At 45.7% G+C, this 27750-nt stretch overlaps 1 protein-coding gene across 2 annotated transcripts; it reads left to right on the forward strand.

The window, feature by feature from the left end:
- Positions 1-1740: 1740 nt before the first annotated feature.
- EFCAB12 (EF-hand calcium binding domain 12) lies at positions 1741-20240 on the forward strand. 2 transcript variants are annotated; one of them, XM_082209741.1, is made up of 10 exons: positions 1741-2046; positions 3731-4244; positions 6232-6420; positions 7046-7208; positions 9208-9398; positions 10250-10463; positions 11375-11519; positions 12214-12312; positions 14368-14469; positions 19873-20240. In XM_082209741.1, exons 1-10 carry the CDS (start codon positions 1928-1930, stop codon positions 20129-20131), a joined length of 1995 nt encoding a protein of 664 aa, XP_082065867.1. In that variant the 5' UTR covers positions 1741-1927; the 3' UTR covers positions 20132-20240. The 2 variants fall into 2 exon arrangements, with proteins under 2 accessions (XP_082065867.1, XP_082065866.1); XM_082209740.1 differs by having other exon boundaries at positions 1743-2046; positions 9202-9398.
- Positions 20241-27750: the final 7510 nt, after the last annotated feature.

The following is a 27750-nucleotide window of genomic DNA, read 5'->3' on the forward strand; positions in this document are numbered from 1 at the left end:
GAGGAATGCAATACTTGTCATATTTGCTCCAGGATTCCACATTTGCTTAGGTGTGGATTGCAAATTACTTGGGAAATAGACTTCTGTTCTCACAAACAGGGCTTCATTTTGCTCACAGGCTTTCTTGCTCCCCAAAATATGCTCCTGGAGGAGCACAGAAGACCATGGGGGCAAGGAGGGGAAAGAAGTTATGTTTGATGGTACAACACGTGAATCTCACTTATTTTTATTTGCCTGCCTTTCATTTATGGTGGGGCCATTTTTGCTCAGTGATAATCAAACATCATTCAAAGAAAAATCGCAAAGAATCTTGGTCCACAAAGACTAATTTACTCTTGCATAAGCTAACATGGGCCATAGCTCACTGCATTTGTGAAGGTTCCATGCCATGAAGGGGTATAACATAATAAATTGATCCTTAAGAAGCTGAAAGACTCTTGGGCGCATTTTCTGCAGCAAATGAATATGGCAAAGAAAACTGCAAAGAGCAGTGTTTGTTAGAGTGAAAACATCACAGCACCAGCCCTTTCCTTAAATAAAAGTAAGTGGCCTTGATAGAAAACATAGTTCCAAATGGCTGATTGTGGCAACTTGCTGATTCTGTGGCTTCACCCTATCTGTACTTGAAAGCAATAATAAAAAGGGGGGATTACAAGAGAATAAAATAATCATATAAAACTTAGAAAAGAATGAGTGCCATAAAATATATTTCATAGTGGAATACAGTACAAGGTATTCATTGGTACCAAACATACAAAATATTCATGAATGTTGCCAAAGAAACATTTAGCGGGACTGTGCCAACAATGAGATTGTTTGTGATTTATTATATAACCAAACAAGTTCATGATGGCAGAGTGTTCATGCTTTAGAATTTAGGAGCTACAGGATGAATCGTGAAATAGACAGGGGTGCAAACTTGAATAAAATATGGGGGAAGGCCTGCCCCGCAAAATTGGATCACATGACATGGCACAGCACACTATTTGAATGGCAATGCCCATCAACTGGAGGTGGGTGGGCCCCCTCAGATATTTTATTGGGGGGAGCGAAGACCCCTCAGCCCCTAGAAATTGGCTCCTATGGAAATAGGGTTGCCATACGTCTGGAATTTGCCAGTTATATACGGAATACCGCTGTCTCTAGCGGCATCCAGGTGGAAATGGATTGGGTGCCCATGAAACTTCGGACGTACGGCAGCCCGTGCCGATTTTCCATAAAACAGCTCAAGAAGGGGGGGGGGGGCGCAAAACTAAAAAAAGTTCAACAAATTTGCCCCCAAAAGCTCCGGATTTCCACAGTTTGAAATATGGCAACCGACTATTAAAAAGTCGCTCCGGGAAGCTTACTCTGTTTGCTCGGCCAACTGCATAGACGGGGAAGCACAGAAACCGATTTAAGTGTTAACTTGTGCTTCGCCTTGAGAGCTACGCGCGCTCCCCGTTGACTTCAGTGGGATTTTGAATAGGATCAGGCTGCGGGCAAACCAAAAGCCTGCGCCACGTCCAGTCTCCTTCCCGCTTCCCGGCCCCCGTCTCGAGAATCCTCTATCCAGGCGCAGGAGCGACGCCGAGCCATTCATTGCCACCCGGGACTGGCGCGAGCTGCTTCCCAGGGTTGCCGACACAACGTTCGGGCCGGTGTCTCTCGGCCAATCAGCTGCCGGCGTCCGCGGCCGTTTCCTTGGCGCCCGCCAAAATGCAACTCTTGCCTTGTGCTCTAACGCAGATGCGTAAGAAAGAACAACGGGGACCTTGCCCTTTTGCTCCCAGGGCCGCTTGAGGGCTACAGAAGAGGAAGAAGAGGGGTCGTCCTCGGCTTCTTCTTTCCTCTCAGCCGATCTGAGATGAGAAGGCTTTTCTGAGCTTCTTCTGAAAAACCTACCGGACGATTTTTTTCGTTAGGAGGCGTCCGATCCTACACCGAAATGTTGACCAAAATGGATCAGACGAGCTGGTCATCGGGAACATCAGGCGCTCGGAGTAGATCGCGGCAATTTAGCACTTCGTCGCAACCTCGGCTAAGTGTCGTTTCTTCGCCCAAGAGGTTTGTAGACTGCAGCATGAGGCCTTACGGAGCCCGTTTCCCACAGATAACATTATAAACAATTAGTTCAGTAGGGGTTTTGGGAGGTGTGAATTCAGTAGTGCAGCATTTAAGGAACTGTTATTGTTTATTGGAGATGGCCAACGTGGTGCCCTCAAGATGGGCCAAAAGTTGTCAACTGAAAGGTATCTGAGCGAGTTACATAGAAAAACTCATACATAAATACCGTATACTGTATTATAAAACAGAACAGGAAAACATTCATATAAAACATCAACATTCCTTACAGCATATAAAAGACAAGACCCTCTCGGTTGTTCTTTGCTTGTAAAGAAATAGGGGTAGAATAATTTTAATCTTGTAAAATCTGGTTTGTTTTTCCTTAAGAAGGAAGGGTGTGCCTAGGCCAACCCCAACCTCTCTCACCATCAAAGGAACACAAGTGAATAGCAGAGAACCTGCACAAGCAACGCTGACACAAAAATATTAAGTATAATAGAAACATCGCCACCCGACCTCACTCCCACTCACCTCCCCCCCCCATCTCTTTCCCCCTCTTCTTCCTAATGTCTTAACAAATGAAACTGATCTGTAAAAAATGTTACTTGGGCAAAAAAGAGAGAGAGAGAGACATTGCACATACTTTTGTAAACCAAGAAAATCTTTAATAAAAAAATACATTTAAAAAAGAAAGAAGGGTGTGCAGATATGTAAAAACCTTTAAAACTTGCAATCTTAAACTATCTGGTACAATTTACCTCGCAGTTCTTTCTCATGATCATAGTGTGGGATTTGGCTTTTAAGTTGCTTCCTGCTATGATACAATGGCACTGAGTGAGCAACTGAAAGAGGCATTCTTTCTGTACACTGATGTTTCCCAGACAGTGATAGCTGAGACACAGGGCCACAATCACCCAGCAGGCAGCCCAAGCTGGATTGTCAGACTTTGAAGACATGTGTTCTGGGTTGACTTCTCAACTATCCGCTCATTGGGTGAAACAAGTAATATGTAGTTCCTATGCCATGAATAAATGCATCCCTTCCCCATGTTCTATATGACAGTAGTGTGCCGTGCATGCAAATTGCACACTGAACTAATGAAATGTGGTGCCCAGTTTATGGATGGGGGGGCAATTAGGTATGAGAGCCCTTTAGGAAATCTGCAAGCTCCAGCCCCCTGTAGTTTTTGTCAAATTACTGTCCCCCTCCCCATCCCTTTCTAAAAACAATAGTGGGTGAGGCCATTACATAAAGTAAGCAGTCCCCCCCCCACTCCACATACACATATTAATCTGAACATGGGTTACATGCAATTTTTTTAAAAAAAAACAAACAAGCACATTTTGCTGTACTCCAAACAGTTTATCTCATATGTGTAAGAGAAAAAACTGCCCAGCCATAGAGACACTCCAGCCCCTTCTGTTTCTTCATTTTTTGTTTTTGTTTTTTTTTCTTTTTCTTCATGAGCCACTGCTATGGTGTGCCTCAGAGAGAGCCTGTAATTGTGCCCTTGAGTAACTGTGATTGACTGGTCAGATCAAATGCAGTGCAGAAACAGCAGAATTATCCATTCCTGGTGGAGGTCTAATGGAAAGAGACTTGGCTTTGAGGGGGGGGTTGTTTTATTTTTGTTTTGTTTTATTGGGGTAAATTTAACTTCCTCATCCCTTTGTTCTCTTCTCAGCGAAGGCGAAGCTCTGTCAAATGCAGCATTGCTCGAAGACTCCCCCGCCGACAACCTGGATTGGGTTTTGGATCACTGCTTTAAACAATTCAAGATCAGAGAGGCTTATCCACATTTTTTCCTCAAAGTGAAAGCAAGCAGATTTGGGCCCCCCAGATCTCGACGTCGCATTCTCATCGCCCCTCCGATGAGTGAAATGGCGGTTCGCGGGCCCAGGCCTCACCCGCCGGAACTTCCCGCTCCAGAGCAGAAACCTGTGGGCTCAGGAAAACCTCCAGAGGCTGAAGATAAAACCTCTGCGAAAGAGGAGGCAGACCTGCAAGAGCTGGAAGCCTGGATCCAGGGAAGAATACAACTGCAGAATCTGCTAAACTGTATGGACCTGGAGCAGTGGCTGATGGGGAAAGAGCCCGTCAGTGAGCAGGAACAAAATGTGCTGAGGAAGATACAAGAAGACAAGGAAGCGTTGAAGACTAAAGTGCAAGCCAAGTTGTGGGAAGATGACACCCTTGAGGTAAGCGGTGGAGGCTGCTCCTTTAGGGGCTGGTGTGGTAGCCCCCTCCCATCTCTGTCTGCCCTTGGCTAGCCCCCACCTGCCTGCCTTCTTACTTACAGTTAGCCTAGGGGGTTGACTCTGACTGCCAGATTCCCTCTCCTCCTGTTTTAAGGTAAAGTTAAAGGGACCCCTGACCATTAGGTCCAGTCGAGACCAACTCTGGGGTTGCGGTGCTCATCTCACTTTATTGGCCGAGGGAGCTGGCGTACAGCTTCCAGGTCATGTGGCCAGCATGACTAAGCTGCTTCTGGCGAACCAGAGCAGCGCACAGAAAGGCCGTTTACCTTCCCGCTGGAGCGGTACCTATTTATCTACTTGCACTTTGACGTGCTTTTGAACTGCTAGGTTGGCAGGAGCAGAGACCAAACAATGGGAGCTCACCCCGTCGTGGGGATTCGAACCGCCGACCTTCTGATCGGCAAGCCCTAGGCTCAGTGGTTTAAACCACAGCACCACCCGTGTCCCTCCTGTTTTAGGTGTGACCAATATATGTGCTGTCACACACACACAGCGCCAAACCCGGAAGTAACCCAGAAATGTCATAAAGACGTCACTAAAAGGGTGGTATGGGGTGTTTGCAGTCTTTTTCAGAGGGTTTGCGGTTTCACGCAAGAACGCAATGATCCGGAACGCAACCCCCGGGTAAATGAGGAATTGACTGTGTGACAGTGCGTTGGAACTTATTAGGAACTTGCAAGTTCATAGTGCCACAGAGAGCCACAGCTGGCCTCAGCGACTCAGCTCTTTGAGATTTAAGGCAGTTTTGCTCCCTGTGTGCTATCTTATAGGGATAGGATTCTCCAGGGAGTTTCAGTTTTGAATAATGGGAGAAATACGTAATTTGTTGATGGGTTGGGATAAATATTCTACTTATAAGGTTTCTGCCTGTGCCTTAGCAGCTCGGATAAATTTGACTGACTGACTGATTTAAGGTAGCAAAGACCCCAAATGGAGGTTTTCGTTTTGCAAACAAAAATGTTCCCCCATCTCAGCTATTACTCTTTCCCAATATCCAGTAACAAAAATAGAACAATGTAACAAATGAAATTATGCAATATAACAAGGTCACACCCCCACACACGAAAGGTTAAAAACCTTTGCACTGGGAAGGATATTGGGGGGAAGAGGGAGCGTGTCTCTGTTGCCAAGCAGGCAACCGTAACCTTCTACCACAATCCCATCAAGCATAGATCCTGATTAGGGCAGGATGGGGACAGGGATGTGCAGCCAATGGGCATTTTGTTAAGGTAATGCAATATGCATGGCCATGCGTATCTGGGAGCACATCCAAAAGTAGACAGGGTTTATTTACAGTGTATCCTCTTCAATGGGATGTGAATCTAAATATACTGGAAGCGACTGTTTTAGGTGCATCCAATATGTGTGTGACCGTGTGTGCATGCATCGCGCCAAACCCAGGAGTGACCCAGAAGCATCAGAAAAAGGGCGGTGCGGTGGCTGAACGGGGTGTTTGCAGACTTTTTCAATGGTGGTTCTTCAAATATACTCAATTTCACTTAAATGTGTGGTGCCTTGCAACAAACCCCATGTTAATTGGGCGTTGCCTGCATCCCTATCCACATTCTGCCTCAACTCATCACCCGCAACTCCACAAACAGCATTGGGATCAGGGCAACGGGCTTGTTTTGCAATCCTGGCTGGCAAGAAAACTTGCAGCATGACAGGGAGTTCAGCTCACTCACCTGATCAAAAGGGACACTTAACTGTTCCCTCTATTCAGAGTGAGGTCCATGAGAATTGTTTTTCTTGCCGTCACCATCAACACATCGCCAGCTCTGGTTGGCTACATGGCTTCATAATGTTGTGTTTATTGTGATGACTGATTGGCTGGTTCTTTCGTGTTCCTATGACCAATGGGAATGTTTCTTCTTCACAGGAAGAAAGTTTTACATGTTCTTTCCCCCCACCACCCAATGTCTTTCAGAATGTGAGACCGAAGCCACCACACAAGATTGTCATCCCTCGTGTCATCGCTCCTCCCCCCAAGTCCCTCATGACGCTGCAAAACCTTCTGCACAAGCAGAAACTCAAGCTGGTGGACCTCTTTAAGAAATCAGACAGGACCAAGACGATGAGGTTCAGCAGAGCCGACTTCATTAAAATAATCCAAGAGGTAAGTGGCAAAGACTATTTATAAACCATTTCCCTGTTTAGACAGAGAGATTGGGTAGATGTTCCCGGGTGGGGATTTTCGGTAGTTGCTTCTCAGCCATGGGAATCACATATTCAACCCTTTTTTGCACACTTGATTCCTCTTACATTGAAGGATGTGTGTGCAGCTTCTATATGCTTATGCTTCTAGCCAAATCAGGGCGCAGGCATCCTCTTGCACACCAACTATTGGCCTACATAATTTCACTTGCACACACAGTACGGATGCTCAAGGATTTCAATGGGTCAGCATTTGAATATAACGGGTTCTGAATTCTGCTTCCTGGGAGAATATACAGATCGAAATGAAATCACCCCTTCCGTTTTTGCACTTTGCTAATATGGTTCTCAGCACAGAAACTATAAATTAAAAATAAGCACATGCTAGGTTAAAATGTATTCATAATGTGTATTTTTAGGATATGATGTGTTTCAAACATGCATATTTTGTGAAGAACATACAAAGATAAGGCAGATTATTGCAATAAGGAGTGACTCTCTCTCTCTTCAGTTTGGTGGTCACACATCTTCAATCTTACTGTAATTGGACCTGATGATTGCAGTTTTGATTTTATACTCATTTGCAGACCAACATTCCTCTCAGTACAACTGACCTGGAAGACGTGATCACCTACCTCATGATGTCAAAGAAAGTGAATTATATAAACATTGATGACCTGGTTGAGTGTCAGAGAATATGGGCAGATAACTTAAGAGAGCAATGGAGGCAGCCTAAAGAATCAAAGCCAGGTAAACAAACAAGCAAAAGTGTTAAGACGTGGTTCTGTTGTCTTGACATCGCTAACGGGGATGAAGTTTTCAGCTTCAGTTGCTGATGGTTGTAATAAAGGTTATCATAGGAATTCCTTGTACACAAAAAATAAGTTGGCACTCCAGTGTGTATCCTGATGCTACAAGTCCTGGCTGTAGCAATTTATCCGGCACCTCCAAGAGTTTCTAAGAGCCTTGCTAACCCAAGCTGATTACAGATGGAAAAGAAAGGCATGTTTGGCATACATGTTTGAAAGGCAGGTTTGAGTCATATCTGAATAACCCTAGTAGTACTTTTCACCTCCAGCAGCATTGGTCTTGCGGAGTCAATCTTCACATAAAATAATTGAGTGGCATGACTGGGCCAACCTGCAAACCACTGCCAGAGGGGGTGGGGGAAAGGCCACCCTCAGTTTTCAGTCCATGCTTTCACTCCTCTTCAAAAATTACTCTGCTGTCCAGTATGTTGTAAGGCTGCCATCCTAGCCCCTGGTCAGAAGTGAAGGAGACTGATGGAGCAGTACAGCTGCCGCCGCAGTCCTTCAACCCCTGCTGGCCAGGTGCAGGGAAAAGTTCTCCTTTGCTGTGCCTACTCCAAGGAAACCCCAACAAATGCAATTCAGAGTCAAATGAACAGGCTTTTTATGTCAAGAGCTGTATTTCCTTCAGTGATGTGTGTGTAATCTGTTAGGGGCTGCAGGCCAGTAGAGGTGGAGCCAGAGGCAAAAGCGTTCTGAATTATATCAGAAATAAGGGCTGCTTTGTTTTGGTTTTCACCATAGCTACCTGCTTTGGACTTTAAGACCCTTTGGTTCCCTTCCAGTTCCACAGTTCTATGAGTCTGTACCTCAGATTAGAATTCCCAGTGCTGTGCAGATGTAATCCCTACTGGATTTGAGGTGATTACTCTCGAATAAGTATCGCAAGGGAATTACTTTCTTTTAATACAACAGGCCAGAATTGTCAGTTTGCATTTCTTAGTGCAGAAAGTATTGATCTGATGTGTAGATATCTTTCCTATTCTAATTAATTCAAGAGGGTTCTGGAAGCTTCTCTGTGTGAAAGAAACAGGCAGAAGGTTACTGATGTTTGGTTTATTCCTTCTGAGAAGCTGAGTACAGCTGGTTTAAACTGGTTCTCTTTCTCTTTCAGTCAAGGTCATGCTGACTATAAATGTAGGGGCAGAAGGAGCCTGGGTCTCTCTTTCTCTTTCTACCTCTTTTCCTTCTGGTGTGGCGTTCTGTACATAGTATGCTTAGTGTTAAGGTTTAGACTTATTATAAGTTATTGTAAGTTTAAGTTAAGTCTGCTGCAACAGGATTGCTTATGGACGGTGCCAATCCTGAATGTATTGGATTTGTGACCATTATGCTCACTTGCCTTCAGTAGCAGTAAAGCTCTGCTGGATTCAATACAGTGGTACCTCGGGTTAAGTACTTAATTTGTTCTGGAGGACCATTCTTAACCTGAAACCATTCTTAACCTGAAGCACCACTTTAGCTAATGGGGCTTCCCGCTGCTGCCGCCCCGCCGGAGCATGATTTCTGTTCTCATCCTGAAGCAAAGTTCTTAACCCGAGGTACTATATCTGAGTTAGTGGAGTCTGTAACCTGAACTGTTTGTAACCCGAGGTACCACTGTATTAATTGCCTCTGGTCTATTTTGGGGGGGTCCTGCAACATGTTTAAGTTTTTACTAACTAAACGTCGGAGTTCTGCTTTGGATCAATATTGAGTAGAATTTCATGACAAGAATGGCTATTGTTCCCTTTGAAAACCCTTGTGAGGAAAAATATCTCATGATATCCTCCCATGAAGAAAGAGAATGAGCCAGCATGATCTAGCGTGAAAAGGCATTAAACTGTCAGGCGACAGGTGCTTGCTGGTGGTCATGGTGCAGATTTCGTGCTTGTGAGAAATTCTGACAGGTTTCTAATGCCGTGTCTGTTTCCCCCTTTCTCCCCTTCTGAAAGAAACAGAAGAGCTCCCAGCTTCCGCACCACAGAAGTCTTATAGGAGAAGCGGTACCCTCTCCAAACATCCTGGTGAAGCAAAGATATGCCGGCTTGAAGTTCCTCCCATCAACACAGAAGTAGACCGCATGCATCTATCTTATACTCAGATGGAGGAAGCTGGGAAAAGATACAAGGAAATGAGACGACGGACTAAGGTACCGTGTTTCTGCGGCAGAACTCTTTGCGCCTTCATTCTCTTTGCTTTGACTCTGGAGGCCATAAGTAGTGATCCCTCTTTCAAGCCACCTTCGATGCTATAAAAAGACATGTCGGGTTACCCCTCAAACGCTGTCTTACTCTGTTGAGTTGGCGCCAGACCTTGGGTTTTGCAAGTTAAAGGACTTACTCCATTCACAGCAGTGAGTCAAATCCAGTGGAAATTCTCCCCCTGCTAACTGGATGCTCCTTTCAGCAATTTCTCTTTCCATTTTCTGTCCTGATTCCCCCTTCCCTCAGAGCAGATTTTGGGGTCACTAAAAGGCTGTAGGAGGAAGGGAGGGGGTTTTTTCGGGGGGGGGGCTTCTCAGACCATTTTCAGGTACTTTTCACAGATCAGGGGTGGGAACTCGTATCCCTGCAGTTATTGTTGTTGTCATCATCGTTGGACTCCAACTCCCATCATCCTTGACTGTTGGCCATGCTGGCTGGGGCTGATGGGAGTTGGAGTGCAGCAACACCTGCTGGGCCACAGGCTCCCCACCCTGACAGTGTGTAGGGCAGCAGTCTTTCCTCAGGGTTAGAAAGGAATGTACATTAGGTCAGGAATGGGAAACCTGCGTTTGAACCAAGAATCCCCATCATCCCTGGCCATCAGTCCTGTTGATTAGAATTGAGAGGAGTTGCTGTCCCAACAATACCTGGAGGACCACACTTTCCCACAAGCCCTGTATTAGTAGGTCCTTTAATTCTCAGGTAGAAAATCCTCCTCGGCACGCTATGGTGTTTTGCACAGCACAGCGGCGTTCATGTGTTTTGTAACAAAAGAGGCAATGTCTTTTCGTTGCAGAGAAAGACCAACCCCTTAGAATATGCAGAACAGTGTAAGCTTGTGAAATCCGGAGACGCGGTTGTGGACGGCCACTGCTTTCCGAGCACCATCCAGGGTGAAATGGGAGAGCTGGTGGACCGACACCGGCTGGCTTGCTACCTGGTCTACACTCAGTGTGTCAAGCTGTGTGAAAAATATGGCGTCCCGCTCACCGAAAAGATGCTGAAAAGGGGTATGGTGAAACAAGGGGACTGGAGGGAATGCTGTATATATCATCAAAGCAGGGTGGTGTTTACACTGGCTCAGGGTCAAAGTCGCCTGCTAACCCCCCACAAAAAAACAAAACAAAACCTAGGCAGAATAACACTGTTACGTAGTTGTTCAGGTCTGATGGGTGGTGGGTCTGGTATAACAAAGAATACAGTCGACTCAGGTTACAACCCTAAACCCACTCGCTTAGGGAGTTATGTTCTAGCAGATCCGAGTAAAGATGTGTAGGGTTGCGCTGCGGAACTTAACACACAGCCTGTCGGCATCCTGCGATTCCGTACAAGTGCTCCACAAGCACACCAACGTGGCTGCGTTTCTAGCCCTTATGAAGGTAGGCTTTAGAGCGCAGGCCATGCCCATCCAAGTTCCGTAAGCTAGGGAAAGGGAGGAGGGAGATTGGCTGGTGCAGAGTTACGCCAGCAACGCCCAGTTAACTCAGATGCACCGGCTCATGTTGGGCTCCTTCAGAAAAGCTGTCTGCTCTAGCGGGCCACCACTCAAGTGAGTCATGGGGAAATCCACAAGTTGCTTGAACCTACCCAAGATTCTTTGTACAGTGGTACCTCGGGTTACATACGCTTCAGGTTACAGACTCCGCTAACCCAGAAATAGTACCTCGGGTTAAGAACTTTGCTTCAGGATGAGAACAGAAATCGTGCTCCGGCGGCACAGTGGCAGCAGGAGGCCCCATTAGCTAAAGTGGTGCTTCAGGTTAAGAAAAGTTTCAGGTTAAGAACGGACCTCTGGAATGAATTAAGTACTTAACCTGAGGTACCACTGTATAGCTAAGGTAGAAATTTTGCTGTTATGTGAGTGGACTGTAATGCCGCAGTTCTTTCTTTCTTCTAAAATTTTCGTTTTCTGTACCATCAGCTTTGCTCTACCCACCGGACAGAGTTGTAAGAGAGGGGAACCATTTCCGCAAGATGAGACAACCTGGAGGTTATTATGACCAATCTGGATACCAACCAAGATTGCCATCAGCACAACCCATAAGCACTTCGGGAGACAAAAAAGGGTTTGTTTGGTTTTTAAAAAAATCAAGACGATATACAAATAGGTTTGGTTTGGTTTGAAGATAATATCCTATTACAGTTCCTGTACAAGCAGCAGAGAAGTCTTTGCAAATTCTCATGCTGGAATTTCCTTGCTACAACCAAAGCCAGTCAACTGGGCATTTTGAATCGATTGGGCACTTTCAGTCCACAGCTCTCTGGCTTAATTGTCCATGGGTGTTCTGGGCAACGTTCACATGGAAAGTAGGCTGTTAGCTGCATAAGGTTATGGCGCCTGGTTTTGACTGAAGTACCATACCTTAATGCGGCCACAAGAACTGCGGGAAATGTTCCTGAGGCTTGAATAGCACCGAGGCTTATAGTAAGTGAGGGGGCGGACTTTGAGCACCTGGCACAAGCAAAAGGAAAGACACTATAGGATGCAAAGTCCAGAACGCTGGACTGGAAGGTCTTAGGATTTCTATGCCACATCCATGCCCCTGCTTCAGAGCACAGCCATTATGGGCTGCTTACGGGCTCCCATACTGGGTCACTGGCTTAAAATCATTTCCTCAGCAACATTTGAACAACAGCTTTTTTGCTGCTGCAAAAATATTGGGAGGCTTGCGGACAAACGCCGTTCTGAGTGTTTTCTTGTCATCTCCCTCTATTCCCCTCTTGGTGTCTCTAAACAAATTGTTTTTCCTTCTCCCCTAGAAAGAAGAAGGCAGAGGTTAAGAAGCCAGAGGTCCAAAAAACAGACAAGACCCTTAACACCCGCTGGAAGTCATACAGAGAGTTTTGGAAACTAATGAAGTATGTGTTCAATCTGCTGGGTGTTATCCTAGATTTTTATCAGTGCTTGTAATATAGAGCTGTGCCATTGAGTTTGGCCACCTCAGGCTGCAATCCTACCCATGTCTACTCAGAAGCAAGGGGGTATACCCCCAGGTAAGTGTGGCAAGGATTGCAACCTTATTCTTTCGCAGCCTTACTGACCCTTCCTATTGAAGTTGACCTGGTCACTCTGCAAAAGCTGATTGGTGTCTTGTCTTAGTGACGGGGCCTCTATCTCTAAACCACATGGGACAAATGTTTACCTCACATTAAAGTAGAGGCGGTGTTATTGGGTTTTTATTTTGATTATGTATTTTGTGGTTTCATATTTTGATTTTATTCTGTGAAGTGCCCTGAGATCAGTATATAATAATTATTAATTTTTTAAAAAACCTCTCCCATACAGGCTGCCTCTTTTTTGTTTATTAAATTTGTATACCACCTTATTATCACACATCTCAAGGTGGTTCACAACATAAAATTACAATATATTAATAAAGCACAATATATTAATAAAAACAAACACAACCCAATAATCCCACTTGCACAACACATTTAAAAGGGTATTCGATGTCCATCAGCTGAAGGCCTGGTTAAAGAGGAACGTTTTTGCCTGGCACCTAAAGGTGTATGAACAAGGCACCTGACAAACCTCCCTGGGGAGAGCATTCCACAAACGGGGAGCCACTGCAGAGAAGGCCTGTTCTTGTGTTGCCACCCTCCAGTCCTCACACAGAGGAAGCCCATGAAGAAGGGCTGCAGGTGATGATTGCAGAGTCCAGGTCGGTTTATATGGGGAGAGGCAGCCCCTGAGTTATTGTGGCCCTGAGCCATTTAAGGCTTTATAGATCAAAACCAGCACTTTAATAGGGCCCAGAAACTAATTGGCAGTCTGGCCAGTATTGGTGTAATATTTTCAAACCATCTTGCCCCAGTGAGCAACCTGGCCCCTGAAATCTGCACTAGCTGAAGTTTTCTAACCGTCTTCAGAGGCAGCCCTATGTGTAACGTGCTGCAGTAATCTAACCTAGAAGCTACCAAAGCACAAACAACAGTAGATGGGTTGTCCCTGTCTAAATAAGAGCACAGCTGGGCCACCAGCTGAAGCTGATGGAAGGCATTCTTGTGCCGCTGAGGACACGGAGAGCACTGTAAGCGTCCGGTTGCTGCTCTGCAGCCGCGCCCTTACCTGCCCTCGCACCTGATGTCACGTAGGACATTTGACGTGGGACAAACAGGCATAGTTTGGAAAACAGCCTTGTGAGCCAAACGAAGTCTCTTGCTGTGCCTAAGCAGGCCCACAGGCTGGACATTCCTTGGTGAGCGGGGCACACAGACAGCAGGCCCCTCTGCGGTTGCCTGTTCGCAGGTTTGGTTTGTGGTTCCACTGCTTCGCAAACGGGTGTTTTTTCCTCTGCAGAGCAGCTTTGCAGGTCTGCAGAGGAAATATATCCACGTACAGGCGTGGCTTGAATCCAAAACACACCTGCAAACTGACCAAGAGGGGCTTTGCTGTCAGTCAGCTGATTGGCACAGGCAGCAAGCCCCTTCGAAGTGGCCTCAGGTGATGGCCTCAGGTGCTTGATGGAAGGAGGCCCAGTTCGCCACCCAGTCCTTGGGCTGAAAGAAAAGCTCTCCACTCCTGCTTTGCATCAGCCAAAGCCAGCCTGCTGGCTGCTCCCTCTATTCTGGAGACCTAGGTGCTTCTTCCCACCACCAATGCAGAATAAGTCAGGGGCTTGTCAGGTGATCAGTGCTGGCAGAACCGGTTGCTACTGCCTTCTCTTTGAATTCAGCCACTGCATTCAGTGAGCCTGCTTCAGTTGGTGTGAATGAGTGCGTAATATTTCCATGTGTGTTACATAGAAGTTAGGCTACGCTTGCTTCCAGGTATTAGATCTGAAATCAGGCTGAAATATTTCAGATATACTGTTTGGGTAGAAATAGGTGTTGGGTCTGGGGCTCCTCTATCCTGTCAGATTTCTCCTTTCCAGCTTGGCCACCTCTAAGCTCACGATGCATTTCTTTTTGCAGGCCTCACTCAAAAAGAGTGCTTCCTCCAGATAATTTTTTCACTGCTTATAACTTCGCCTTAGCTGAATCAATGGACATACTTGTGGAACAATATGTGGAAAGGTATGGCACACAATGTTTCTTCTTTTCTTTTAGAAGAGTTTTAAAACAATTTATAGTCTCGTACCTGAAGGAATTTCCTCAGGCAAGCTTTTGATTTAAAGGTTTGTTTGGCCTCCTCCCTCCCTCTCCTCACCTTTTTCCCACTTTGCTTTGGTTTCTTCCCGTTCCCAGTTTTAACGATAATATTCTTTAACTCTGCTTCATTCTTTTATTCTCTCCCTGCTTGTGTGCATTCCCTCAAACTCCCCATCCCATTTTTATTTAAGGCTGTGTCCACACCATGCTTTTAAAGTACTGTGGTATAAACAGTCAAAGAATCCTGAGAACTGTGGTAGCTAATGGTGCTAAGAGTTGTTCCCTTCACAGAACAACAGTTTTCAGAGTCACCTGCAAATTGGAGTTGATGGTTCAACCACTCTGAGAATTGTAGCTCTGTGAGAGGAATAGACCACTCAGCACTCTTAACAAATGGCAGTCCCCAGGATTCTGTAGGGGGAGGCATGACTGTTAAAGTGGTGTCATAGTGCTTTAAATGTCTAGTGCAGATGTGTCAGGATGGTGCCTGACATCTCCATCATCTGGGGATCCTTGGATCGAGATTGTTTTCACACACTAAAACCACATCCTGTAGAATTCTATCAGTTATATTTAATCTGCACAATCATAATGAATTTCAGGAGCCAAAGTGCTTTTTCTGTGCAGCCAGAGCAGGAGCAGTCACCGTTAAGAAAAAGAGGTTGGAAAAAGAAAAAGAGGTTGGAAAGGGCATATATATATATATATATATATATATATATATATATATATATATATACCTCCCATCTCGACTCATGGAGATAAAGGATACCCTATGGTGGTTCCATTCTCTCCGCCCAGTGAGGGTATTTAAGGACAAAAATAGGAGGCAATTGGTCCCTTGCATAGAGTCAAAGCTAATGCAGATAAAGGAAACCAAGCTCAACACTAGAAATACTAATTGCCCGAAGGAAGAAAAGAACTCTGTAAGCCTAGAATTACAAGACCTGAAGAAGAGGCTAATGAGTATAAAGACTGAGATTTCTACCCAAAATATAAGGACAGTAGAGCCTAGAGCACAATATTTAAAGACGTCCAATAGCTCTTTATCCCATAGAAAGACATCAGTGCAACTCCCTGTTCCCTTTTCAAACGACACCAAATTAGATGAGGAATTTGGTACCTCCGACATTTCTATGGCAACAACACCTAAAGAATTCTATGTTGCTAATAATCTGGAGATATCCAGCACCAACTCTAAATCTGGACCTTTGCCAAATGTTCCAAAAACTTATCAGAATGATCATCCTTCTCTACTGTACTCCTGGCGAGACAGGATGGACAGATCTTCCGAATTCGAATCTGGCTTTTTGTTGGCCAGTGATCCACATTTTATAACACATACCTCATTAATACTTCCACAGCCACAGATAGAACCAACAATCCTCCAATTAACCCAGGAGGGCGAGGGGGATTGACAGTTAATGAAACACCATGGGACTGTCCCCCCCGCTTGGGGTGCGGTTGGTTGGGTTTTATCTTCTAGGGATACTTACCCTATTAGACCTCCACCTCTTTCCCATACCATTTTGACCCAGGAGTCCTGGCCCAAGGATGACTTGTTATTGAGGGGATGTTACCCATCTATTGGGGAGGCTAGTATGGGATCTGGGATTTCCACAATTGAAGGGCTAGGGAGGAATGGCGGTGGGGCTAGATATCTCTATCGGCGAAGGGTTTCGAGATGCAGTGATCCTCGAACCCCTTCCAATCTACGCCCCATCCCAAGGGATGAGGGTAGGGAGAGCAAGGATTACACACCTCCGTCATTGGTGCTGTGCAATGCCAGGTCCATAGGCAACAAAACTGCCACCATGCGTGACTTTTTTGTCTCGCAGGGGATTGACCTGGCTTGCGTGACGGAGACCTGGGTACGGGAAGGCGAAGTAGTCTCCCTACATGAGATAACACCCCCAGGTTTCTCTGTCCTCCATCAATCGCGGACTGTGGGTCGGGGGGGAGGAGTAGCGTTGTTATTCCGGGAGGATTGCTCTTTCAGAGCTCTGCCATCACCGGCGATCTCGGGCATTGAATGTGTTGGTCTCGTGTGGGGCACCAAGGAGAGCTTGGCTGTCTGGCTGGTGTACCGACCACCCAGCACACCTGCAGCCACCCTGTCAGATCTGCTGGAGGCGGTGGCAGGCTGGGCCTTGGAGTTCCCAAACCTACTGGTTTTGGGAGACTTCAACGTCCATGCCGATGCCGCTCCCTCCTCACAGGCTCTGGACCTAGTGACTTCCATGGCAACACTAGGGCTCTCCCAGTTTGTTTTGGGCCCCACTCATCAAGCAGGCCACACGCTGGATCTGATCTTTGGGGTTGGCATAGATGTGATCATGCTCCCCGCTGTGAAAGTGCCATGGTCTGATCACTACGCTTTAAAAGCCAAGATTGACTTCCCGCTCCTCCCCGGCTCGGGTGGCGAACCTATTTGGGCTCGTCCGCGAAAACTGATGGATCCTGATAGATTCCGACAAGCCTTGCGGAACCCTGCTCCTCCTGGCGACTCATTAGATGACCTTGTTGAGGCCTGGAATAACCGGCTCTTGGCAGCCATTGATGAGATCGCGCCTAAGCGCCCTCTGCGACCCCGTCGAAACCGGGCCCCTTGGTTTACTGAGGAGCTCCGGAAAATGAAGCGGGATCTCAGACGGCTAGAGCGAGTATGGCGACGGACTCGTGACGGAGCCTCAAGAACATCTTATAGGACGCTTATGAAAGCCTATGAGATGGCTATGAAAGCTGCTAAGAAATCTTACTTTGCAGCTTCCATTGCATCCGCTAGCTCTCGCCCGGCACAACTTTTTAGAATAATTAGGTCAATAACGTCCTTAGGAGGACAACCAAATTTAAGCACAAATTCGACCCACAGCTGTGAGGCATTCGCGAGCTTTTTTGCGGAGAAAGTCCTGTTGCTCCGCCGTGACCTCCCTGCCAATTTAGATACAGTAACTGAACTGGAGGCCCCTCGACTGACTTCAGGTCCAGTGTTGGACCATTTCGATCGGATACTCCCTACTGATGTGGATAGATTCCTCCAAGTTGGTAGGCCCACCACCTGCCTCCTTGATCCGTGCCCGTCTTGGCTGATTAGGGAGTGTCCAGATGTTGCGCGGACCCCCCTGGTTGAAATTATCAATTTGTCCCTTGACACGGGGACATTCCCAGGGGAACTGAAGGAAGCAGTGGTGCGTCCACTCTTAAAGAAAACTTCATTAGATCCCTTAGACCTATCCAATTACCGCCCAGTTTCAAATCTTCCATACCTGGGTAAGGTAATTGAGAGAGCGGTTGCTGAACAGCTTGGTAGGTTTCTGGAGGAAACATCGGCATTAGATCCATTTCAGTCTGGTTTCCGTCCTGGTTTTGGGACGGAGACGGCTCTGGTTGCCCTAACAGATGATATCCGTAGACAACTGGATCGAGGCGGGTCAGGGCTGCTGATCCTTTTAGATTTGTCAGCAGCCTTTGACATGGTCGATCATGATCTTCTGGACCATCGCCTCGCAGACGTGGGGATACAGGGCATAGCCCGTAACTGGTTGTGCTCTTTTATCTCTGGTCGGGGACAGAGGGTGGCACTAGGGAGGGAAATGTCGTCACGCCACTCCTTGGTGTGTGGAGTGCCACAGGGCGCAATTCTCTCCCCGATGCTTTTTAACATCTTTATGCGCCCCCTTGCCCAGATTATCCGGAGCTTTGGGCTGGGCTGTCACCAATATGCTGATGACACTCAGCTCTATCTGCTGATGGATGGCCACACTGACTCGGCCCCGGACACACTGACCGGATGCTTGGAAGCTGTGGCTGGATGGTTTCGTGGGAGCCGATTGAAACTAAATCCTTCGAAGACAGAGGTCCTATGGCTGGGTCGGGATGGTATGGGGATGAGGGACCAACTCCCTTCTCTTGAGGGGGCCCAGTTAGTGCCATTGCCTTCCGTTAAGAGTTTGGGTGTAATCCTTGACGCCTCCCTTTCCATGGAGGCGCAAGTTACAGCAACAGCCAAGGCGACATTTTTCCACCTTCGCCGCATCAAGCAGTTGGTCCCTTACCTTTCCCGCCCCGACCTGGCCACAGTGATCCATGCGACGGTCATCTCCAGGCTTGACTACTGTAATTCGCTCTATGCGGGGCTGCCCTTGAAGCTGTCCCAGAAACTCCAGCGGGTACAGAATGCTGCAGCGAGGCTCCTCACGGGGTCTCTGCCATGGGAGCATATTCATCCAGTGCTTTACAAGCTGCACTGGCTCCCGGTGGAGTACAGGGTCAGATTTAAGGTGCTGCTTTTGACCTTTAAAGCCCTTCACAGCCTAGGACCCTCGTACCTACGGGACCGCCTCGCCTGGTATGCCCCACGGAGAGCCTCAAGGTCCATAAATAACAACACCCTAGTGGTCCCAGGCCCTAAGGAAGTTAGATTGGCTTCAACCAGAGCCAGGGCCTTTTCAGCACTGGCCCCAACTTGGTGGAACGCTCTGTCTCATGAGACCAGGGCCCTGCAGGATCTGATTTCTTTCCGCAGGGCCTGTAAGACAGAGTTGTTCCGCCTGGCCTTTGGCTTGGAGCCAATTTGATTCCCTCCCCCCCATATTCTTTTTTCTTTTCCTTCTCCTGCAATGAGGCTACATTTTAATATTTTAATGTTCCATTATTTTAATGTTGTATTTTATTTTTGTTTTTAAGTTGTAATCATTCATCTTGTTTTTATTATTGCTTGTAAGCCGCTCTGAGCCCGGCCTTGGCTGGGGAGGGCGGGGTATAAATAAAAAATTATTATTATTATTATTATTATTGTTGTTGTTGTTGTTGTTGTTGTTGTTGTTGTTGTTGTTGTTGTTATTATTATTATTATATGTGTGCGCGCATATGCGCATATATATATATAGAGAGAGAGAGACTGTCCCTGAATCAAGTCACTTTTCTTCCTTAAGTTCACAAAGCTCTTAACCTAGCTCAAGGCTGTCATCTGAAGGAGCCAGATGTTTACATGAGAATCAATCACAGTCAGTCCACCATTTGAAAAATAAGACTTTAGCGCCACCTTGCCCCAAAATGGCAACTAGACATTCAATTTTGGTGACGGTAACCTTGGTTTAAGGAATCATTCAGCACCTAGCTTATATATTTGAGTTTCTAACGCTACCCTACTCCAAAGCTAGGCCTCCTTTCCATTTTACGTAGACCTGTGCATTTTCATATTGAGCTTGTAAGAACGACGAACCATGTTTTCATGAAGTCTCCATGTCACAAAGCCTGCATATTGTGGTTGTATGTTGGTTTGTATTTCACGCTAACAGTATTTCTTTCCTTGGATTTTGTTTTCAGTGAGCTAAGGAAGATGTTTGCCCACCTGAATCCCAAGACTGACCCAAATAATTTCTGGCCAGGACATCTTCTTAGCCAGCTGCGTCTCTTTCTACCCCTGGAAGCCCGCGACAACGGGAATGCTATATTCAGCCACGTCCCTCGCACGTCCCCAGCCTATCCTGCTAGATACAATCCTGACCGCAGCTGGCCAGTCAATGACCAGGGATACGTGTCGTACGGGGATCCAGAATCCCAAAAGCATAATTATTATATTTGACAGTGTTTCAAAATGTCCCTGACATTTCATGAGCACATGACTACTCCGGCGGATCTGCTGTGCAAAGCCAATATCCTAAGCGAGACAAGAACATGGTAAGAAGATTGCAGTGAAAGATGGATGGCAACAGTCTTGTTTGGTTAAAGGGGTTTTTCAAGGCTGTCAGTAAACTTACTACTACTACTACTACTAATAATAATAATAATAATAATAATAATATACCCCGCCCATCTGGTGGCTGGGTTTCCCCAGCTACTCTGGGTGGCTCCCAACATAATATTATTATTAATAATAATTAAAAAGTGATAAAACATCAAACATTAAAAACTTCCCTAAACAGGGCTGCCTTCAGATATTTTCTGCATTTTCTGACTTTAGGCATTCCGAAAAGTAAATGCATGGGTTTCGGGGGCATGCTTGCTAGGTCCCCCAGGCCCCATTGCTGATTTTGTCACCCTTGTATTGTCTCAGTATTTCCCAAACTTGGGTCTCCACCTGTTTTTGGGACTACAAGTCCCATCATTCCTGACCATGGGTCCTGCTAGCTAGGGGTGATGGGAATTGTAGTCCAAAAACGGGTGGAGACCCAATTTTGGGAAACACCAGGAGTGTTTATGTATCTATGGAGAATCAGGGTTCTTAAATGTATGGAGAGACTACAGGTACAGAAGGCAGGTCTAGCGTAGGGATAGGCACCCTGGGGCCTTCCAGGTGTAGTTTGGCTCCCAAGTCCATCAGCTCCAGCCAGCATAATTTTATACATCACAGTCAAGGTCCTCTCTTGTCACCTCCCAGGACCCTGGCAAATTGAAAAGCTCCAAAGAATTTAGCCTTTTCTCATAGGGAAAGTGATCTGACTAATTGGTCATTAAAATCCTCTTTCTACACCTCTTCCAGCACTTTGGAGTCCTAGAGTGGGCTCATGCCTTGCTTCCAAGCATGATGCAGTGTGCTGGTATTAACTGTAACGTCATAGAATCATAGAGTTGGAATAGACCACAAGGGCCATCAAGTCCAACCCCCTGCCAAGCAGGAAACACCATCAGAACACTCCTGACATATGGTTGTCAAGCCTCTGCTTAAAGACCTCCAAAGTAGGAGACTCCACCACACTCCTTGGCAGCAAATTCCACTGTCAAACAGCTCTTACTGTCAGGAAGTTCTTCCTAATGTTTAGGTGGAATCTTCTTTCTTGTAGTTTGGATCCATTGCTCCGTGTCCGCTTCTCTGGAGCAGCAGAAAACAGCCTTTCTCCCTCCTCTATATGACATCCTTTTATATATTTGAACATGGCTATCATATCACCCCTTAACCTCCTCTTCTCCAGGCTAAACATGCCCAGCTCCCTTAGCTGTTCCTCATAAGGCATCATTTCCAGGCCTTTGACCATTTTGGTTGCTCTCCTCTGGACACGTTCCAGTTTGTCAGTGTCCTTCTTGAACTGTGGTGCCCAGAACTGGACACAGTACTCCAGGTGAGGTCTGACCAGAGCAGAATACAGTGGCACTATTACTTCCCTTGATCTAGATGCTATGCTCCTATTGATGCAGCCCAGAATTGCATTGGCTTTTTTAGCTGCCGCGTCACACTGTTGGCTCATGTCAAGTTTGTGGTCAACCAAGACTCCTAGATCCTTTTCACATGTACTGCTCTCAAGCCAGGTGTCACCCATCTTGTATTTGTGCCTCTCATTTTTTTTGCCCAAGTGCAATACTTTACATTTCTCCCTGTTAAAATTCATCTTGCTTGTTTTTGCCCAGTTCTCTAATCTGTCAAGGTCGTTTTGAAGTGTGATCCTGTCCTCTGGGGTGTTAGCCACCCCTCCCAGTTTGGTGTCATCTGCAAATTTGATCAGGATGCCCTTGAGTCCATCATCCAAGTCGTTGATAAAGATATTGAATAAGACCGGGCCCAAGACAGAACCCTGTGGCACCCCACTAGTCACTCTTCTCCAGGATGAAGAGGAACCATTGATGAGCACCCTTTGGGTTCGGTCAGCCAGCCAGTTACAAATCCACTGAGTGGTAGCAGAGTCAAGACCGCATTTTACCAGCTTCTTTACAAGAATATCATGGGGCACCTTGTCGAATGCCTTGCTGAAATCAAGGTAGGCTACATCCACTGCGTTGCCTTCATCTACCAGGCTTGTAATTCTGTCAAAAAACAAGATCAGGTTAGTCTGACATGACTTATTTTTCAGAAATCCATGCTGACTATTGGTGATCACAGCATTCCTTTCTAGGTGCTCACAGACTGTTTGCTTAATGATCTGCTCCAGAATCTTCCCTGGTATTGATGTCAGACTGACTGGGCGATAATTATTTGGGTCCTCTCTTTTCCCCTTTTTGAAAATAGGGACAACATTTGCCCTCCTCCAGTCTGCCGGGACTTCGCCTGTTCTCCAAGAATTCTCAAAGATGACTGCCAGTGGTTCTGAGATCACATCTGCCAGTTCTTTTAATACTCTTGGATGCAGTTCGTCTGGCCCTGGAGACTTGAATACATCTAAACTAGCCAAGTATTCTTGTACTATCTCCTTAGTTATTCTGGGCTGTGTTTCCTCTGCTGAATCATTTGCTCCAAATTCTTCAGGTCGGGCATTGTTTTCTTTATCGGAGAAGACTGAGGCAAAGAAGGCATTGAGGAGTTCAGCCCTTTCTGTGTCCCCTGTTTGCATTTCACCATCTTCTCCTCTGAGTGACCCCACTGTTTCTTTGTTCTTCCTTTTGCTACGGACATACCCATAAAAGCCTTTTTTGTTGCTTTTAACCTCTCTAGCAAGCCTGAGTTCATTCTGTGCTTTAGCTTTTCTGACTTTGTGTCTACACGTGCTGGCTATTTGTTTGAGTTCCTCTTTGGTGGTTTCCCCCCTTTTCCATTTTTTGTACACATCCTTTTTTAATCTTAACTCAGTTAAAAGTTCTTTAGATAGCCACCCTGGCTTCTTTAGGCACCTTCCATGTTTCCGTCTCATTGGTATTGCCTGAAGTTGTGCTTTTACTATCTCCCTCTTAACAAACTCCCAGCCATCATGAACTCCCTTTCCTTTTAGTATTACTGTCCATGGGATCTCACCCAGCACTTCCCTAAGTTTTATGAAGTCGGCTTTCTTAAAGTCAAGAAATTGAGTCCTAGTATGCTTGGCTGCTCCTTTCCGCTGTATAGTAAACTTCAGAAGAGCATGATCACTCGCGCCTAATGAACCTTCCACTTCTACCCCACTAACCAGGTCATCAACATTGGTTAGGACCAGATCTAAAATGGCTGTTCCTCTTGTTGCTTCTCCCACTTTCTGGACAGTGAAGTTGTCTGCAAGGCCAGTGAGGAATCTGTTTGACCTTATGCTCTTGGCTGAGTTTGACATCCAACAAATATCTGGGTAATTGAAGTCCCCCATTACTACTATCTCCCTTCCTTTTGCATGCTTGGCCATCTGTTCCAGGAAGGCATCATCTATGTCCTCCGTTTGGCTACGCCCTAAATGGCTCAGAATCCAAGGGCCTTAAACTTGGGTGGTCAGACGTCAGGCATGCAGGATCTGTTTTGGGGAAGAGCTGTAGTTCCATGGTAGAGCACATGCTCTGCATGCCAAAAGTGCCAGGTGCCACCCATGCCATCTCCAGAAAGGACCAAGAAAGACTTGTGCCTTTAACCCTGGGGAGGCACTAGCATCCATGTAGGCAACAGCTAAATGGACCAATGGTCTGGCTCAGGATAAGACAGGTCTTTATATTTCACAAACTAGAGGGTGAAATAGTAGATGGGGGGGACGGGGGAGACATTGAAATTAACGAGCATAACTGAGTTACTTCCATTCATTTCAACCAGTTTACTCTGAGTAAAACTTAGTAGAATGCCCCTGAGCACATGCTCAGCCCAGGAATTTGCCCCCGAGCTAAGCTCACAATCCTTTAATACAAAAACACCTGATTCTTCCATAATCTTTATTTTAGCATGTAATTTTTTTTGGGGGGGTGTCTTAATTGTTGCTATAGCTAAAAGAGTTGGGAGCCAGAAACATTTGCAAATCATCCAGAGGTCCACCAGCAGATCATCATTTTCCTTCTTCGCACTTCTTCCTTAAGGCTCACCCCATGAATGAGCAATCAGCTTAAGATCTGCCTTCCTTCTGTGTGGTGGATTCCTATCTTTAAAATTCTATCCCCAGTGTTTTTCTAACATCGTCTTATCTTTTTTGTGCCAGATAACCCCCATTTATTTTCCCAGGCCTTTGTGTGGAGTTTTAAGTCTGCTTGTATTGGTTTCACTTTTTTCTTTAGAAGTTTGTTGCTCTTTGTTTCCTGATTGTATTGTTATGGTTTCATCATCATCATCATTATTTATTATTATTTTGTAAGCTACTTTGGGAGTCCTTGAAGAGGGGAATGGGGGGAAATGTAATGCAATATATCTATTCCTTTTTAAGACGGGCAATCAATATATTCCTTTTTTGAGATGGGCAGTCAGAAGAGTATATAGTATTCAAAATCCAGTCACATTATAGATCTATATAAAGGTATTATAATCCCGGCAGGTTTTTTCAGTCTCTTTCCTAATAATCTCTAGCACTGAATTTGTCTTTTTTCCAAACACGCAACCACACTCTGTTGATCTTTCACTTAACTATCCACCATAACGACAAGATCTCTTTCCTAGTTTCTAATGGTCAGTTTAGATCCTATAAGCATATATTGGCTATGGTGGCCCATGACACTCAGCCAAACAATGGCTATGCATGTACAAGCGTGTGGAGATGGACAGCAGTACTCACAGCTGCTTAGCTTCTGCTGCCATGACACCCAGAGCTAAGCCGCAATCTCCCCTGGAAAATAACACAAACAATAAGCCATGAACAAAGCTTGACTACAGGTCAAGCAAGACAAAACAGCCCAGGTATAGATGTAACACTAAGCCAAACCTTGGTGGCGCGAGGACCCAGGGAGGACTGCAGCAACCACAATCCCACACATTTGCTAGTTCATGCTATTCACATGAAATTGGGGGGTGCACTGTTGTGCACCTCTTTCTACTTACTTATACTGAATCTCCTTTACCAGTTTGTTGCCTGTTCAGCATCAGGAACTCTGTTTGTAATTATTCACAGTCTGCATGCCTTTAAAGCAAATTTGATTCGCATTTTCCCCTCTCAAGCAATTCTGGGCACACAGAGTTACAGTTCCCAGAAACCTTTAACAAACTTCAGTCCCAAGAATTCTTTGAGAGAAAGAAAATGCCTCGAATGTGGTTCAAAGCCATAGTATGTACACAGTCAAATGCTAATCACTGTGCCAGACACTGTCCAATAGGTATTCCTTTTCTGGACGTTCCAGTAGTAATGGCAACTCTTCCTGCATAAAGAAATGCATCCCCCCCCCCCCCGCAAATTTTTACTGCAGTAGAGTTTTAACGAAACACAGTATCCCACAATAAAATGCTTGGCACCCCTTAAAACAAATGGTTTATTTACTGAGTTAATAAATTATATTCATAGCCTGATCGTCTAGAAGAGCTTTACTGCTAGATTGCACAATAAGCAATTACCATATTTTTCTGTGTATAAGACTATTTCCCCCCTCTTTTTTCAAGTTTAAAATTGGGGGGTTGTCTTATACACAGATAGTGCGTATGGGGGATTTATTTGGAGTCCCAAAAAATAGGGGTCGTGTTATACATGGGGTGGGGTGTGTGTGTGTTATACACGGAAAAATACAGTAAACTACTGTCAATATCCCAGTACCTTCAGAGTGCTTCAAGGTGTGTAGAATGCAAGGGAACGTGAAATATCAGTTAGAAAAATATATACTTGATGACTTCTAATACTGAAGGTTGGATTAATTATTTGCAAATAAAATTTCAGATAAGGTTGCCAGTGGCTATGCATAAAAAATGCTTTGGTATGTATTTGGGGTGGGAAATTCCAGCATCCACGAAGCTCCTTATATTTTCAAAGGCACGTTTTGCATCTATTATCTAAAACTGCACCATTTCCCTAGACGGTTTTCAAGGCAATTTGCTTGTCCTCCACATAGTACCGTGGGAACTAATGAATGCCAATTAATTTCATGTAGACTATCTATGTGAACTTCATGAGAACCTGCCTTGCCAAACCCCCATGCTGCAAAGTTTTAAGCACATCTCTTTTAATATGAAACCCAGACACAGGTGAAGGAAGGTGAGGACAGGTGACCTCACCTAGGCCCGAAGTCACACACCCCCCAAGCAGGCTCAAAGCTTTTCAAAATCATTTTCTCAGCAGCTAAGCATCAGAAACATTCCGCTTGCTGTAACTAAATGGTAGAGAACAGAGCCCATTGTCTTCTCAGGCCTTTCTCAGAACCACATTGCAACTTGCTTTCTCTCCAGGAACCATGCCAAAGCACAAGAATGAAACAACTGGAACACACTGAAACCCCCTCACCCCCTTTCCTGCCAAGAGTCCACAATAGTCCCAAGACAGCTTTCTGTACATGCTCAGGAACCTCAACATGGGGCAGGACTCTGGAAGAAGGAGGAGAAAGGAGGAGGGAACTGGAAAGGGGTATATATGTTTGTGCACATCACTGTGAACTCGTGCATGCTTTTTGTGACTTATCACACTTGCTCCTTCTACCAGTTCATGGATGGTAGAAATAAAAGCCTTTTCTCCGAAACTATTCCTTGAGTGTCTGTTGACTCCCACTTCCCTTTCCCAGGCGCAATATTTTTCCCACCCGAGGGTAAAGCCTCATAAGGCTACACAGGGATAAGCAGGAGATTCTGAATCATCAACAAGCATGTCTTTAAGAGATGATGATCATAACTAAGAACCTGTTCCCTGTATGAACCTGACAGCAAAACCCATTGACCTTGATGGGATTTGCTTCTGAGGAGACTTGTCCAGGATTGCACACTGCAGATGTACAATGGTCTGTGTAATAGTCTGTTTTTAAACTTATAAAAGTGGTCCCTTTGGAAGACGAGCGTTTTATTTAGCAGAAAACTGCCGTAGAAGAAACGGGGTTACTTTTTAACGCGAGAGCGGGCGAAACTTGCGAGCAACTCCACGAGGCGGTCAGAACCAACCGCAGAAGCTGCGGCATGGAGATTGCGCCTGCGCTACCCATGTAAGACCACCAGGTGTCCCTGTAGCAGCAGCCCCTGCTCAAGCGCCTCCAAGCTCCCCACCACTCAGCTCCTAGACTTTAAGGTGAGACTGATACACAGGATTCCACTTCCGATTCTCTAAGCCGCACCACCACCACGCCATAACTTCTGATTCTACTTTTTATTAATGCCTAACATGAAGCTGTCCAATCCGTGCCAAAATCTTCAATTCCTTCGTTGCTATCTATGGGCACCCTTTTTGAGGTGGGAAGCATTAAAAAAAGCTTTCATGCGAACCCGAAATTTCCCTGCCCAAGTTTCTCTACCACTTTCTTATTTCTGAGCTCCTGCCCCTCTGCTACAGCTTGCCGGAAGTGACGTTTCCAGGTCCTTAATATCCCTAGCTAGCTAACCTCACAGAAGCTAATATAACAATTAAAGTCTGAAATATTCAGCCAGGACGTTTTTCTATGATAAAATACACGTTAGGGTTCTGTTTAGGAGGAGCAGAGGCTTGAGTGACTCCGCCTTTATGT

Source organism: Podarcis vaucheri (assembly GCF_965113315.1).
Source record: "Podarcis vaucheri genome assembly, chromosome: 2".
NCBI lineage: Eukaryota > Metazoa > Chordata > Lepidosauria > Squamata > Lacertidae > Podarcis > Podarcis vaucheri.

What these genes read in the sequence shown, in the direction of transcription:
- EFCAB12 (XM_082209740.1), top strand. Translation starts at nt 1,928, where the DNA reads ATGTTGACCAAAATGGATCAGACGAGCTGGTCATCGGGAACATCAGGC. An exon ending in TCATTAAAATAATCCAAGAG is followed by an intron (nt 6,421 to 7,045) that starts GTAAGTGGCAAA and finishes ACTCATTTGCAG; the next exon opens with ACCAACATTCCTCTCAGTAC. An exon ending in GTGGAACAATATGTGGAAAG is followed by an intron (nt 14,470 to 19,872) that starts GTATGGCACACA and finishes TTTTGTTTTCAG; the next exon opens with TGAGCTAAGGAAGATGTTTG.